The sequence below is a fragment of the Chenopodium quinoa genome, unplaced genomic scaffold (genome assembly GCF_001683475.1).
Source record: "Chenopodium quinoa cultivar QQ74 unplaced genomic scaffold, ASM168347v1, whole genome shotgun sequence".
In the NCBI taxonomy this organism is placed as follows: Eukaryota; Viridiplantae; Streptophyta; class Magnoliopsida; order Caryophyllales; family Amaranthaceae; genus Chenopodium; species Chenopodium quinoa.
The window spans coordinates 8,522,196-8,538,294 of NW_018744239.1; the positions used below are offsets into that span (position 1 = coordinate 8,522,196).

A 16,099-nucleotide genomic window follows, 5' to 3' on the forward strand; every position below is an offset into this window, starting at 1 on the left:
ACTCCCATCGTCCACATCCTCATCCTCATATGCGTCCTCCTCCTGCTCCTCCTGGTTACCCTCCTCACCATCATCATCGTCATCCTCATCCCGACAGTGGATCCGTTCTCTACGAGCCGAGGCCGAAATACCACGGGATCTAACATGTCTATGCCCCGACCTCTCCACTGAATAGCTTCTACTAAGAAGCTCTACATTCTTCCCCGCACCATGACGACCCAGTGAATTCTACAAAAAATTAAAAAATATATAAACATACAAAAGTTTTTTAGAAAAATAAATAACTACCTACACATACAAAATACCAACACTTCCAACATATCGTCATGTTTATAAACATAAAATTAATAAAGATTATAAAAAATCAAAGACATAATAAATAAATAGGACACAAAATGAAAATTTCAAATTATTTCAAATAATTAAACGTAGAAAAATATTATACGGCATACACAAATACACACATAATACCCTAATGCATACACAAATACACACATAATACCCTAATGTATTACAAAATTTCTGATTTCCAAAAAAAATAAAATTATTTCAAATAATTAAACATAAAAAATAAAAAACAAATATATTACACATACACAAATACACACATAATACCCTAATGTATTACACATTTAAAAAAAACAATTACACATTAACACAAACAATTTCCACATACTACATCAATTAAGGCATAAAAAATGTTTAAACATCAAACATAAAAAAATTAAACATTAACACAAAAAATAAATCTGATTTTATAAAAAAAATATATATACTAGATTTATAAAAAAAACACATAAAGTTAATAAATATTTAAAAAAAATAAAACACATTAACAAAAAAAATTAGACATAAAACAAAATTATTTTAAATAAAACTAAATTTTTGATTTTCTAAAAACAAAAAAAAAAGGCAGGTGGGGCGCCTGGCCAGGACGCCCACCCACTGGCGGTGGCGCCAGATCCGGTAGCCATAGCCAGTGGGCAGGCGTCTGAACTGGACGCCCACCCATAGGCACAGGCGCCAGCTTTGGCCGCCACAGCCTATGGCCTGGCGTCTAATTTGGACGCTTCTCCGGTTGCTGGGCTTCCAAGCCAGACGCCACGCCACCGGCGTTGGCTGCCGGAGCTGGCGTGCCACCTTCGCCAAAAAATTATTTAAATAATTACCTTGCCACCAGGTCGCCGCCTTTCCTCCGCCGCCACCTCTTTCCCTTGCCGCCTCGACATTGTCGTAATTAATTTTTTTTAGAGAGGTATATTTTCTGATTTTTTTAGAGAGATGTAGAAAGTGTTTTTTTTAAAAAGAAAAGGGCAATAAAGTCACTTCAATACATATTTGTGGGCTTTATGTGGAGATTTGCAGGCGATGTTTAGCAATTCACATTTTATATACGTAGTATGTAAGTTTTCTTTAACTTTTTTTTTCTGCCATAAGTGCAATACTATGACTTATAAGGGCAACTAAGTTTTAAGTCTCTAACTATACCATTCTTCTGCCATATATGCAGTATCAACCATCCAAAAAAATCATGTATTCCCCAATACAATATACATAAGAAGGCTACAAATTAATTTTTTACAAGTTATTAAAATTGCATTATACACCAAATACAAGAAACAAACTCACCGAAACATAATTTGCAGCCCGCTTTAATCTTCACTTTCACTGTTGATCCACAATCACCTTTATGGAAATTAAAAATAACAGTTTTTTAAATTTGGAAAACAAATTGATCATACAAAAATGAAACTTAAAATATGAATGCATATACAGTGAAATGAAAATTAGAAAGGAAGTTACTATTTTCAATATGATGGGTCTATGAACAATTAACTTTATAAAAAACACTAATCTTTCATTAAAAAAAGAAAAAACATTAATTTGGGTTTAGCATTCATGTATTTATATTTTAAAACGAACTGAAGTGACACCTTTGTAAGTTTGAAAAGGCTTTTTTGCACACAATGTTTCTTAAATAGTGGTTAAACATATTTCTAAATAATAATCTGAAAATGTATTTTAAAAAGGCATGATTAATAAGTTTGGAAATTGGGATGGAAAAGATGCACGTTTTTTTTATTTATTTATTTTTTGAATAGGCATTAATACATTTGGGGGATTGGGAAGAGTTGTGTGTGTGTGTGTTTCTTTTTTGACAATTTTTTGTAGAAAAGAGTATTTATTTTCTTGAAAAGGCCTGATTAGGGGATTGGGATGGAAGAGATATAGAAGAGATGTTTGATTGAATTTCTGTTGTATTTTTTTTGATGAAAAAATTATTTTGTTGAATAGGCATGATTAAGAGATTGGAATGGAAGAGAAGTATGTTTTTTTTTTTTTTTTTTTTTTTTTTTTTTTTTTTTGTAATTTGAAAAAATTATTTTAAAACAGGAAGAGGATAAGTGTCCTTCCAACTTCGTGTTTTAAAATAATAGTATTATTTCATTGTTACTGATATATAAATTCCTACAATATTGTGATTAAATTTTTATTAGAAATGTAGGGGTTTTTTTTAAATTTTTTTATAGTAATTAAAAATGTGATTTCATTATTTAGTAGTTTCATGATATTATAAATTACGAAGTACGATTTAATAATCGTATTTGCATGTGAATATTTTATTTTAATCAATAAAAAAATATATAAAAATGTATCTCGTTTTTCTAAACAAATTTTATGATGTAAAATAATAAAACATCACATTTTGTGTGTGGCTATCATCGTTTTAGTTGATTAAATATATCATAAATGAGTCTTGTTTTATACATCTTTTTTAAATGAATTTTCTGATATAAAAATAACATAATTATAAGATTTTTTATAATTACAATCTATTTTATTCATATGAAAAATTAAAAGTCCTATCAGAAAGAAAACTTCAAATAATTTTTTTATCCTAAAAAAATCTATCTTAAGTGCGCTTATCTAGCATCAAAGGTATCCCATTAAATAACCTCTTTTCATTTGTTAATATCTTTTTTCGTCTAATATAATTAATACTTAAATATTGAAATGTTATCGAAAACTCTGATCCAACAATTATATCCTAAAAATCTGATCTAACCAAAATTTACTGAAAATAAAATTCTAAACTAATTTTTTCACCAAGTGTGTTGTCGTGCCACGTAGGCAACATTAATATGACATGTAAGATTTAATTTATATAGTTTTGTTATAATAAGAACCAAGGCTAAAATGAGAACTAGGAACTAATCTGGGCCCTTAATTAGGTCATGTGAATCGAACGGTCCACATGCTTCCCGTGTCATTAATGGCATTTTTGTAATATTCCAATTTTACAAAGTAGTTTCCAGTTTCATTTCTTGTAATCCCCCATATTTTTAAATAATTGATGAATGAAATTTTATTTTATTTATAATATTTATTTGTATTTTTCTAGAATTTAATTTTAAAGTTTCAAATTATTAATTTGGGTCAAAAAAATTATTTTAGGAACCTATATCCTACAATTTATGTCATAAAAACAAAGTCTAACCCATTTGTTTATTTAATTGGTCCATTATTTTCATGAGGCTCAATTCTACCTTACAATTCTCTCCTACAAATTCCCCATGAATCCCCAAATTTTCCCCACACAAAAAGGTTAGTCTTATTTTCTTTCTCCTTTATATATTTTTTTTCTTTTATTTTTCTTTTCTTTCTTTCTTTCTTTTTTTTTCTTTTTCTTTTTCCCCTAATTTTATACGTGAGCATTGCTCACTATTTCCAACAACTTTCGCCACCTACCCCGTCGGACTCCGGCCGCCGTCTTCACCTTTGACTGCCGACGAACACCACCAGCCACCCACCGTGGCTCCCTTTTCTTCCTCCTCCTTTGTTTTCTTTTTATTTCTTTTTATTTTGCTTAATACTTCATTAATTTGTTTTGGGTTTAATTTAATTGTTTGAAATTGATTTATTTTGTATCAAAATTATGTTTTTGATGTTTTAAACCTATAATTTCAGATTATAATTGTTGTTATAATTTTCAGATTTTATGATATTAAAACCAAGGGTTTTAATTTATTTAAATTGGGATTTTAGGGTTATAATGATCAATTAATTTGGGGCTTTTATACCTATTGAATTCCGAATGATTAATTAAGCATAAGAACATGTTTTTAAGGAAGTTTTAATGAGTTTTAAATCAAGTTATATTAACAGGCTAAAGTCGTATTACCTAATCAAAAGTAATTCCTAAAACCACTAACTAAAATAGATAGGGAAGTTGGGTCGAATCCACAGGGAAACAAGTCTTTCTATTCCTAATTAATTAATTAATATAATCTTAATTATCACAAAACAAGTAAGAATTGTGAGAGTTATACTACAGGCTATAATTAAACTAAGGGAATAATCAATAATAAAAAGCCTAGGGTATAGGTTCACCAATAAATAATATTCCAGGGTAAAACACAACAATCAATTATCAATGCATCAATTAATCAGATCCTAAAGGGATTTCGCTACGTATTACAATCACAGAATTAATCTACCGGCATTAAATTGCATCTCTCGAATCTTGACTTAACCATTTAAAAATTAACCTGCCTATTGAAACTTAGCCTAAACATCAATTTTCATCTCTCGAATCTCGAATCAATATTGCGTAACTCATACAATTAAACCAGCGCTAGTCTAATTACATATTATTAAATTAATCAATAGGAAATCAACCAAAGCATTAACAATCAACAATAATAAAATACCCCTTCATATAATTTATGGATCCCCACAACTCAGAAAATAAACTACTCACACATATTTAAAGCTAAACTAATCAAAAGCAATTAAGCAAGGAATAATTAATCAAAGCAATTAAATTACAGAAAATAAAAGGGGAAGGAATCGTACCGAAATAAACAGAAATAATGAATTGCATAAAACTCAAAGTGTAGAGAAAGAAAATAAGAGTATTAACTAAAACCCTAAAACTAAAAACTGAGAATTAACTAATGGCAAAAAGACGTAATCGTATCTAGCTTAAAAACTTATTTATACTTGAGCACAAAAATCCTAATTAAAATAAAACAAATTAAATCGTTAAAACATCCTCAAAAACACGCGCTCGGTCTAGCTTCGCCCGGCCGGGCCCACCATTTTTGTCTGATGATCTTCACTTACGCCTGGTCGGGCGCGAGTCAGGGCGAAGGGCTTCTTTCCTTCCTTCTACCTTGCCCGGCCGGGCGCGCCTTAGGGCGAGACACCCACCCGGTCAAGCGAGCTCTCGAGCGCCATGGACTTCTTCAATTGGGCTGCTTCTTACCCAATTCACATTTCCTCTTTGGGTCTTTACTACTCGGTCCAATGCCTCGAACTCTTCTTCTTCGCCGAGCCCTTAATCACCGGTTTGATGACTCTAACCGGTCTTGGGCTACGAAATATGGTCATAAGTCTCCAATGCTCGTAGTGTCTTATCATAAGTCCGAGAAAATGCCCCAATCCGCAAATTTCCTATAAAACAATACCAAATCTACGAAAACACTAGAAAACAAATATTAGTAATAAAAGTGGCTCTAAAGAGCCAAAAATACTTCCTAATATGACCAAGGGACGGCGGTAAAACACATATATATAAAATGAACATATCAAACTCTCCCAAGCCCAACCTTTGCTTGTCCCAAAGCAAAGAGCTCATCAATGAACAAATAAAACATACTTCACCCCAAAATAAATTAAAACCAAATATAACCAATTCAAGGCAAATCCAACAAGTATACATCAAAATCAACCAATCAAATTCATCCAACTACTCATCCTCCCTAACAATTGTCAAATAGATCAAACCACAAGAGCATATAGAATTCAAGACTAGTGCTTACACACTCAACTCTTATTTATGTGGCGAGTAAAAGATGTACACAATCGCTCTCCAACCACCCCTTATATGTGAACAATGCCCTCCCAAACTCACAACACTCGTGTGTTTAAGAAAACAAGCACTTAACCTAGTAGTCGACTCGAAATATATCAAATCATCCTTTGCACTGATAAACAACTAATTTCACATCCATACAACTCTATGCACAAAGGTCGGAAGGTCTTCAAAGCTTGTAATGTAAGGCTTAGGTAAAGGGTAGGAAATATTTGGGAAAATGTGAGAGTAAAGCCATGCTTTAGGGAGCCAATCCTAGTAAAACCAAGGTCAAAAATTAATAATGACCATAAATCTCCAACATAACTCAACTCAGCTCTACAAAAATACACCAAACAACCAAACCACTTCCTTCACAAATTTCAACACTTACAACTTGAGTGAACAAACAAACTTTGAACTCCTTTTTCTTATGAATTTTTTTTCTTTCTTGAAACTTTTTTTTTTTACTTGAGCAACCTTCAATTAGAACACATGAACTTTGAAACAATTTTTTTCTTTTGCTCTTTTTTTTTTTTTCTTTTTATCTCACATTGGAAATTTTTTTAACTTTGAACAACAATTTTTCTATTTTTTCCAATCCACAAAATAAGAACAACAAATAACTTCTCAAATCCACCCAAAATGTGCAAATTATGTGCACACTACAAACTCCCTCACCTCACTCACTAATAGCTCCCCCAAGCCAAGCTTGGGACTTGTAACCAATAGGGCATAATCGGATTTGAAATGTGGCTAATAAACAATAAAAAGTCAAGGCAACAACATGGGTATCAAGAAGGGAACAAATGTATCTAAAATCATTTGAAGGCTACCTAAGAGAACAAATGTCTTCGTCTTCCTCAATGTGCATAATAAATCATATAAACATTACTCAAAGTTGCAAACCAATTCTCAAATTCATTGACATGCCAGGAACTAACACACATTCTTCACCAAATCAACTAGTCAAGCACTATATTCACAAGTAGTTGGGCAAAATTGACTCATGTTAAGACATCCAAGCAATCAAATATCAAATCATGGCTAACCTATCCACAATACTCATCATCATATACCAAGAATCAAAACAAAACAATTTTCATGTATGGGTCATAGTGAAGCATGATTTATCATTCATTAGATCGTATTTTTGTATTATTTTTTTTATTTTCTAATTTTTTTTGTATTTTTCATTTTTCTCAAAGTAATAAAATCTACACTAGAAAGCAATAAAATCTATACTAAACACACACAAAAAAAAGAGAGAAAAGAAAGATACCTACATCCAAAACATCCAAAAATCTCCCCTAAGCCAAAATCAGACTATGTCCTCATTGACTCGGGAATTAGCCGCAGCATGGCTAATCACCACCATCCTTATCCATCGCATCAAAACCTCCTCCACTGCCACCTGCACCACCAGAAGAACTCCCACAAAAATAATTAGGGTTAACATTACCCTCATCCCCCCAAAAGGAAAGTCTTGGCCGTAGCCAGAGAATGAAGAGTAGTTCGTGTAAATACCACGAGAGTCGGGATCCACATATCCCTGGGGGGGTGGCTGGAACCAGTCAGGGTAAAGGGATTCAGCAGGAATAGCACCACGACGAGCATAGTCGTCGTACATGGGATAAAGTCCCCTACCCGTGTTCCGCTCAACATAGCCCAACCTCTAGTTAAGGGAACCAACTAGCCTCCTAATGTCACCTACCTGTGCCCTAAGGTCCCCCTAAGTCTCCTCTATCCTACCTATAGCCTGACCTATACTCTGTAGGTCCCAAATAGTCTCGGAGTCAGGCCTAGGCTGGTGCGGGGGTGGCTGAGGCACATGGGGTGGTGGTAGTGGTACCTCAGGGTGTGGCGGTGGTGGTGATGGTGCACGTGGTCGGGGCTATGCCCGGCCCTGGGCATGGGCAACTAGAATATCATAAGTGTAAGAATCTTGCCCAGGGGGAAAGGTGGTCAGCTCGGGGTTAGGAAGAGGAAAGATGGGCAAAGGGGCCATTCCTACCCTCACATGCCACTCTAGAATCCGTTGGTGGTTTGGCTTGACCCAATTCAAGCTCTGAAGATAAGACAAGTTCATGAGAGTCCTTCCCCCACAATTGGTCAACCCCTCATACCTAAACTCGGTAAACCCTGCCTTTTTAAGTGATATCCTAGTGATTAGGGGTTTTGGCAGAGCCACCACAAACGGTGACATGGCTACTCAAATGGGAAATAATATATTTAGCAATGTTCAATTTCTCGTACCCATAAACACAATGTCCTAGGATAGCTAGCTCGTTGGTTTGGGTGTTGTGAGGTTCATGACGAGCTAGAAAACAAGTCCTCGAAAATCTTTGGAAGATTTTAGGGATGGGGTGGTGAAAGGGTCGCGTACTGGCGTGTTGTGAGTTCGGGCAAGGCAAACCCGTCAAAACATAATATATGTCAGTCAATTTATAGTCCTCATGCCATTGAGTAGGGGGATAGGGATCAAGATCAAACAATTTTACAAATTCAACATAGGTTAAACTAATATTTTTTATTATTCAACCTAAAATGCATAACCGGTCCATTGTTTGTTTGAACAACATTTAAAGATGAAAGAAATTCACAAATTATTTCACGATATATGGGATAATGCATATCAACAAATTTACGCATTCCTATATCATTCTTAAATCTCCTAACATGCTCAAATAATCTTAAAGTTTCAAGAGTATCCCGGTGTAACCACCGAGAGGGAGTTACCTCGCGTTCGTAGAGATTAATGAGTCGTTGACATTGCATTGAGGTTGTAATCTTGATCGTTGGCCACTATAGTAGTTGCAAATCTGGGTCGTATGGTGTACTTGATCCCGAACCACGGCCAACTTGAGTTCTTTCCCTCTTCATAGTCATCTTTTATATGGGTCTTCAAAAAAATTTGCTCAAAATCGAACCAAATTAGTATAGGAATGTAGAGGATGAAGTGAGGAGAAGGAATATATAAAAATTTCTGAGTTTGGGTGAGAATTGGAGGAGAGATCTTAGAGAGAAGGTAGAGAAATTTGAGTTTTAGAGAGAGAAACTATGGAGGAAAGAGAAAGAAAGAAGAAAGAAAGAAGAAGAAAAGAGAAGAAAAGGAAATCCATGGTGAAAGATAGGCACGCCCGGTCGGGCGAATCCTCGCAAATTTAATTCGCTGGGCTCGCGCTCGGTCGGGAAAGATTAGGACTCTAATTTCGCTTCCTCTCGCGCCCGGTCGGACGCCATCTCACCCGGTCGGGCGAATTTGACTATTTTTTCGATCTTTGTTCTTGCGCCCGGTCGGGCGAATATTCGCCCAGTTGGGCGATTTATAGGCTAAAATCCAGTCGGGCGATTTATAGGCCCAGTCGAGCGCGCTACATCACTATGAGTCCGATTTTTCCTTCTTTTCTTCAAAATTTGGCTAACTTTTTTTCTCCAACCTGTACAAAATACTCTATAACACATTAAATTCCCTCCTCTCTTCCTCTCGAAAGACAAAAATAGGGGAAAATACTATTCTAAAAAGCAAGAAAATACGGGTTGCCTCCCGCAAAGCACTGGTTTATCTAGGTCCCGCACGATCTTTTTACCATATGTCGATGAAGATGAGATGGAATCAATTAGGTGAAGTAATTCAACTGCACCAATCGTAGCCCATTCATGTTATAAGACAGGTGGTTTCTTGCTACTAGCTGCTCGAGATTTCTCTTTGGCCTTTAATTTCTTCGTAATTTTGCTTGATTGAGCCAATGCCACCCGATCAGGTGGGACTTTCATTACGGGCTCGATTTTCGCAACTTGCTCATTTTTCTCCACTTGTTCATCTTCAAACCCAAGCCCTACACAATTTAGAGCTCTTTCTATAGCATCCAATTCATTTTTCCATGTAGTAGTTTTTCCTGCGGAAGATGCAACAAGAAATACCGGCTCCAAGGGATCTCTAACAAGAGCTTGGGGCTAGCACTGTTCCTCTAACATGGGACTTTTAGGAACATTATTTAGATTAAAAGTAATCTTATCATCCCTACACATAATGTAAGTTTACCACTTTTCACATCTATCATTGCCCCTGTAGTATGAAGGAATGGTCTACCCAAAATAATCAAAATTTGCGAATCTTCCTCCATATCAAGAACAACAAAATCAACAGGTATATAAAATTTACCTACTCTAACAGGAACATCCTCTAAAACACCTTAAGGGTATTTAACAGAACGCTCGACCATTTGCAGAGTAATATTGGTAGCTTTTAATTTACCCATATTTAATTTAGAGCTCACATATAATGGCATGACACTTACACTAGCACCCAAATCACATAAAGCTTTATCAATCATCAGATTACCAATATGACAAGGAATAGAAAAACTACCCGGATCTTTTAGTTTAGGTGGAGATTTATTCTATAATATAGCACTACATTATGCAGTAAAAGCAACCGTTTCTACCTCACTAATAAATCTTTTTCTAGTCAAAATTTCTTTCATGAATTTAGAGTATGCAGGAATTTGAGTAATTAATTCTGTGAAAGGAACCATTACCTGCAAATTCTTGACAACCTCTAGAAATTTACCGAACTGCTTATCTAGCTTACTCTTAAGGTGTTTATTAGGGAATAGTAGTTTGATAACTGGTTTCTGTACATCTCCCACTCTTGTCTTGAGCTGTATCTTTCTTTGGAGTTATACCCTGCAATGTATCATCAGAAATGTTAGTTTTACCCTGGAGCCCTGTAGGGCTATTAACAACAATATTTGCTATAACAGAATCAGGGTTAACAATATTTGTAATGATAGGTTTATCATCATTGGGCATAGAAGGTCCATCGTATTTTGAACCACTTCTCAAGGTAATTGCATTCACGTGATATGTAGGTTGTACTGGCTGTGATGGTAGGGCTACCTGCTTGCGAGTTTGTGGAGTAGAGGAAAGTTGCGCAATTTAATTATTCATGATTTTATTACGAGCTAGAATCGAATCAATTTGCGCATCCCTAATCTACATATGCTTCTGCATATTGGCTAACATAGTTTTTGTTTAGGGTAAAATACCCAGGTCCACGTGGCCCTATTAGATGATGACACGTGTCACCCTAAAAGAGGTTTAAAATGATCCAATCCTCTGCTGACACGTGGCACCCCATGTCCAAAGGCAGAAGATGGCCTTCTTGGCCCAATCCATAAATCAGCCCACCAGCCTTTGGGTTCCATAACCTAGAAAAGGGGGGCTGATCTTCAGACCATATATATAGGTAGATATCCTCATTTTTTAGGGGTATTTAGAAATATTCACAAAACAAAGCAATATCAATTGCAGATTCTCTCTCTCAAAATCGGAGAAGACTCTTTACTTTCCGCACTCTAAACTCCGTCCGTACACATACTAATTTGATTGTCAGAGGCGGAACTCCACCCAACTAGAGTCTCCGTTGTTTTGCAGGTACAAACGTTCGGCATCCAGTCTTGGAATGGTAATTCTCTCGAGGGACTTCAAAAACCCTGAAACATTTGGCGCCGTCTGTGGGGAGAGTACTTCCGAGATGGCATCCAACGAATCTGTACCGCCTAGAAATGAGAAACGGCCTACGGCCGAAATAGAGGTCCATATGGACCAAGATAGTGGTGACGACTTTGAGGTCGACACCTATATGGCCCCAGATGGGTCACTCAGAACAAGGTGCACCCGTCCCAAGGAAACAAGTGAACGGGGCAAAAACCAGGCTGGTGTAAGCAATCCACCCGGCAAGTCGGCTGGGAAACCCTAGTTGGAAGAAGGTGCAGCCCCTGTTACAAGAGACGAATTCATGAAATTCATGACGAGTTTCAAAGGGGAAATTAAGGATCTAATAAGCAAACGGCCAAGTTGAAGCCTTTAACAAGCTCATCTCAGATGACATCAAGAAGAAAATTGAAAGGGCTGGCGGTCTACGGGCAGATGAGTTGCCTCATGTCCTATGGGCCATCAGAATAACTGAAAAAGGGGTAACCGGTGAAACCCCGTTTCTCATGACATATGGTACTGAAGTCGTCCTGCCTATTGAGCATTATGAGCCAATCCTTCGAATCATGCTCTATGACGAAAAGGCTAATTGGGAGGCCAAGTGGCTAGCATTGGATTCACTCTCGGAGCGCAGGGGCAATGCCGCTGAGAATGACAAGAGCCTACAACAAAAGAGTAAACAAACGACCCTTGAAAATGGGGGACTTTGTGTTACGAAAAATGGAGGCAACCGGTTGGGCCAATGAGCAAGGAAAATTGAATCCCAATTGGGAAGGCCCCTACCGGATTTATGAAGAAGTCAGAGGCGGCACCTACCGCCTGGAAACTCCAGACGACAGACAGCTAGCCAGAACTTGGAATGTAGACAACTTGAAAAAGTACTATGTTGACCCTTTTGGTTTTGATGGACAAACTAACAAACTTGACTAATGAACGTTTTAAGTCATTGGTGAATAAAGGGTTCAAGCAAAGTTCGTTCCGGAGTAGAAACTTGATTCAAGGGATGTGGAGTAGCATTCTCTAAAAAGCCTCATGCAAATCTTACGTTCTAGTTATAATATGTAAGCACTCAAAATATAAGTTAGTTAGGAACTCGATGACTTACGTTATAAATAATGTTACTGGAATAAAATTCTTTTAAAAGGTTGATGATAAAATTGTTTTCAAATAGATAGATTTTTTTTTGGAAAAGATATTTTCAAATTAATATTATCTAAATAAATATTTCGAATAAAGATAATTAACTTAAGTTTATTATCCTATTTGTTTTTTAAAATAAATAAATATTTTAAATATCTTTTTCAAAATAATCTTTTTAAGAAAATCTTTTAAAATAGCCTAATTTGAAGAAGTCAAATAACTGCTTTTGTAGTTGCATGATTATCTCAAAGCAACAGTTCTCTGAAGCAATATTTTAGCAAAACAGTTATTTACGTGGGTTAAGGAGAAGTTTGAGAAACTTCCACTACCTTGACCATTGTCACGATTCTCCACTACTTGTTAGTGGGTGTTGACATGTTAGTGGTCAAGGTGGGAGTTGAGGATCAAATTTCTCTATATAAACCACGAAGCTATTCATTGAAAAATACATCTCTTGAGCTTCTATATTCTAGTATACTAAATAACGTAAAGAGAGTTCTTATCTTCCCTTATATTCTTGATTGTACTAGGTATTTGTAATTGCAATTTGTAATCAAGTACTTGGGGTTTGGGATTGTGAGTTTTGTAACGGTGAGGTTAAGGAAACTTCATAGTCGAAGTCTTCCGTGAGAGTTGGGAACAAGTTCCAAACTTGTGGAACTTGTTACGGGTTTGAATCTTCACTTGTAAAAGAGTTTATTTACATAGTGGAAATTTACAAAAGCCTACATCATCTCTCTTTACTGCTTTACTTAGCTAAATTCCGCAAAAAGTTGTAAACTTCACCTTCTCTACAATTCACCCCCCCTCTTGTAGAAACCAGTTAGACTTTCAATTGGTATCAGAGCGAGAACTCAAAAAACGCAGGCAACCCTGTTGAGCAAGTTCCTGGGAGAATGGCTTACGCAGAGGAAAGGGAACTCGGGAGTTCATCCATGCAAAGGCCTCCATACTTTAACGGCAAGTATTACTCTTATTGGAAGGATAAGATGAAAATCTTTGTCCAATCAGAGAATTATCAGGTATGGCGAATTATTCAAGTAGGAGATTACGAAATTACCAAAAAAAACGCAAACAATGAGGTAATACCTAAGCCTATGGATGAATATGAGAAAACTGATTTCGAAAAACTAGAATTGAATGCTACTGCCAAAAAGTTTTTAATTTGGGGACTTGGATCCAATGAACATACTCGTGTCAAAGGGTGCAAGTCCGCAAAGGAAATTTGGGATCTTCTGGAAGTTACACATGAAGGAACGTCAGATGTTAAACGTTCCAAAATTGATATTCTTTTATCTCAGTATGAGCGCTTTGAAATGGGAAACAAAGAATCTATTAAAGACATGTTCACTCGATTTAAGAATATTACTAATGAACTAACGTGTCTTGGTAAGATAATTCCTAAAGATGAGCAGGTCAGAAAGGTCTTAAGAAGTCTTCCAGAGAATGACAGATGGAGAGCAAAGGTTGCAGCTGTGCAGGAATCAAAAGACTTCACCAAGTTCAATCTAGAACAACTTGCGGGTCCCCTCATTACCCACGAGATCCAGTTGAACAACCGGACTCAGGAGACTGTCAAAAGTCAAGGGCTAGCACTGAATGCCAATGAAGAATCCAAAGCGAAGTCTGACATTGATGAAGAAGAAGCTGCAATGTTGGTGAGAAGGCTGAAAAAGTTCTACCGTAACAACAAGTTTTCAGACAAGAAGAAAGGATACAGTAAAAGAAATCAAGATTCCAAAGTCAAGTCCTCTTGTCACAAGTGTGGAAGCACCAACCACTTCATCAAGGAGTGTCCCTTATGGGAATTTGAGAAAGGCAAAGGAAAAGAAGCTGATCAAAGCAGAAACTCTAAGCCTAACTTTTCTAAATCTAATTTTAGGAAAGCTATGATTTCCACGTGGGGAGACTCGAGTTCCGAAGAAGAGAAACCGGAACACACTGATGATGAAGTAGCCAATCTTTGTCTAATAGCGAAACATAATGATGAGGTAAAAATTCAACCTAGTTATTTGAAATCTCTCTCAAAAGAAAAATTAATCTCTCTGTTTTTAGAGACCTTAGATGAATATAAAGAATTATGTGAAAAACTAAGGCAAGCCGAAAAGGCCACTGGAATTTGTAGAGATCATGTCAAGTACTTGAATAACTCAAGAAATGATGTGCAAGGTAGATTCTTTGAATTATTGGATAAAAATATCATGTTAAAAGAATCCCTTGAAAGAGTCAAGAGTGATAACATAATGTTGAATGTTGAATTGACTCAATATAAAATGCTGTGTACTAACATTGATTCTTGCAAGTCTACCGAAGTTCCTTTAATTATGTTCAATACTGAGTTAGAACATGTTAAGAAAGAGTTAAAGACTACTAATGATAAAAATGAGAAACTTGAAAAGGACTTAGAAATTGCAAGAAGAAGTAGAAGTACTGTAAGCATGGGTGTTCCTAAATGGGTACAAGAAGCTCAAACAAAAAGATCAGAAGGTCTAGGCTATGTCCACAAGAAGAAGTCCAATGGAAAGAAAAAGAAGTACGTGGACTTGCCTAGTGAGACTGTTTGTTCATTTTGTGGTAAAAAAGGAACATCGTAGTGAAGAGTGTACTAAGAAAGTTAATCAGTACAATAAAAATGTGAATTTTGTTTGGCAGAAGAAATCTGTTTTGAAAGGAATGATGTCCTTCCAACAAGTGTATTCTTCCGATAAAGGGTTCTGAATTATTACAGAGCTAATTCTTCAGTAAGGTCAAGTGATCGGAATGCCTAGGTGGAGGCCGCTTCCGATCAGTAATATCGAGGTACAATTGATATTACAGCTTAATCTTAACTGAACCCTTTAGGTCGAACCCAATCGAATCACCGATTCGAGACGACGAATTAATCCGAAAGGATTTAATGAGTCGATAAAGTTTTACGAATTCAGACGTCGGAAATCGAGCCTAGGGCGTCAAGACCGAGCGTCGCAAAATCACAAGCAACAAGTATGAGCGTAGCCGTAGCTAGGCTAGGCTAGCTCATCGCATGCATAGGCGCACCATGGTGTGCTAGGCACTATCGCACCCTAGGCGTGCCATGGCAGCCCATCACAAGCTAGCAGCATGCTAGCATGGGTGCCTGGGTGCGCATGGCAGCTATCGCAAGCTCCACAAGCACCAGGCAGCCCATCGCAGCTAGCAGCGTGCTAGCTTGGGTGCCTGGGTTCATGTGGCAGGCCATCGCAGCACGCAAGCTCAAGGCAAGGCACCATCGCAAAGCCAAGGGCTTGCGTGTGTGCCTCGCAGCCTAGCCTCGCACAGCAGCAGCAATGATGCGTGTGGGATGGTGCGTGTGTGCGTGCCTCGCACCAAGCATAGCAGTGCTAGGCACTGGCTGATGCGTGTGCGAGGGATGCATGGTGCGCAGCGTGGATGGTGCGAAGGAAGGGGCCAGCATGCGTGGCTCGCTAGCAGCACGCATGCTGGCTGTGCTAGCAATGGGATGCGAGGGAGATGCTGCGAGAGAGATGGATGTGCGTGCGATAGGCAGTGCTAGGAAGCCAGCAGCACCAGCGCCTAGCACTGGCCAGAACCAGCGCCTAGCACAGCCTAGCACCAGGCATGCGA

General features: G+C 37.1%; 1 protein-coding gene across 1 annotated transcript; it reads left to right on the forward strand.

Annotated features, from left to right (window-relative positions):
• The first annotated feature begins 13,392 nt into the window (after positions 1-13,392).
• LOC110694357 lies at positions 13,393-15,090 on the forward strand. Its single transcript, XM_021871529.1, has one exon. It carries the CDS (start codon positions 13,393-13,395, stop codon positions 15,088-15,090), a length of 1,698 nt encoding a protein of 565 aa, XP_021727221.1.
• The last annotated feature ends 1,009 nt before the right edge of the window (positions 15,091-16,099 follow it).

What these genes read in the sequence shown, in the direction of transcription:
- LOC110694357 (XM_021871529.1), top strand. Translation starts at nt 13,393, where the DNA reads ATGGCTTACGCAGAGGAAAGGGAACTCGGGAGTTCATCCATGCAAAGG.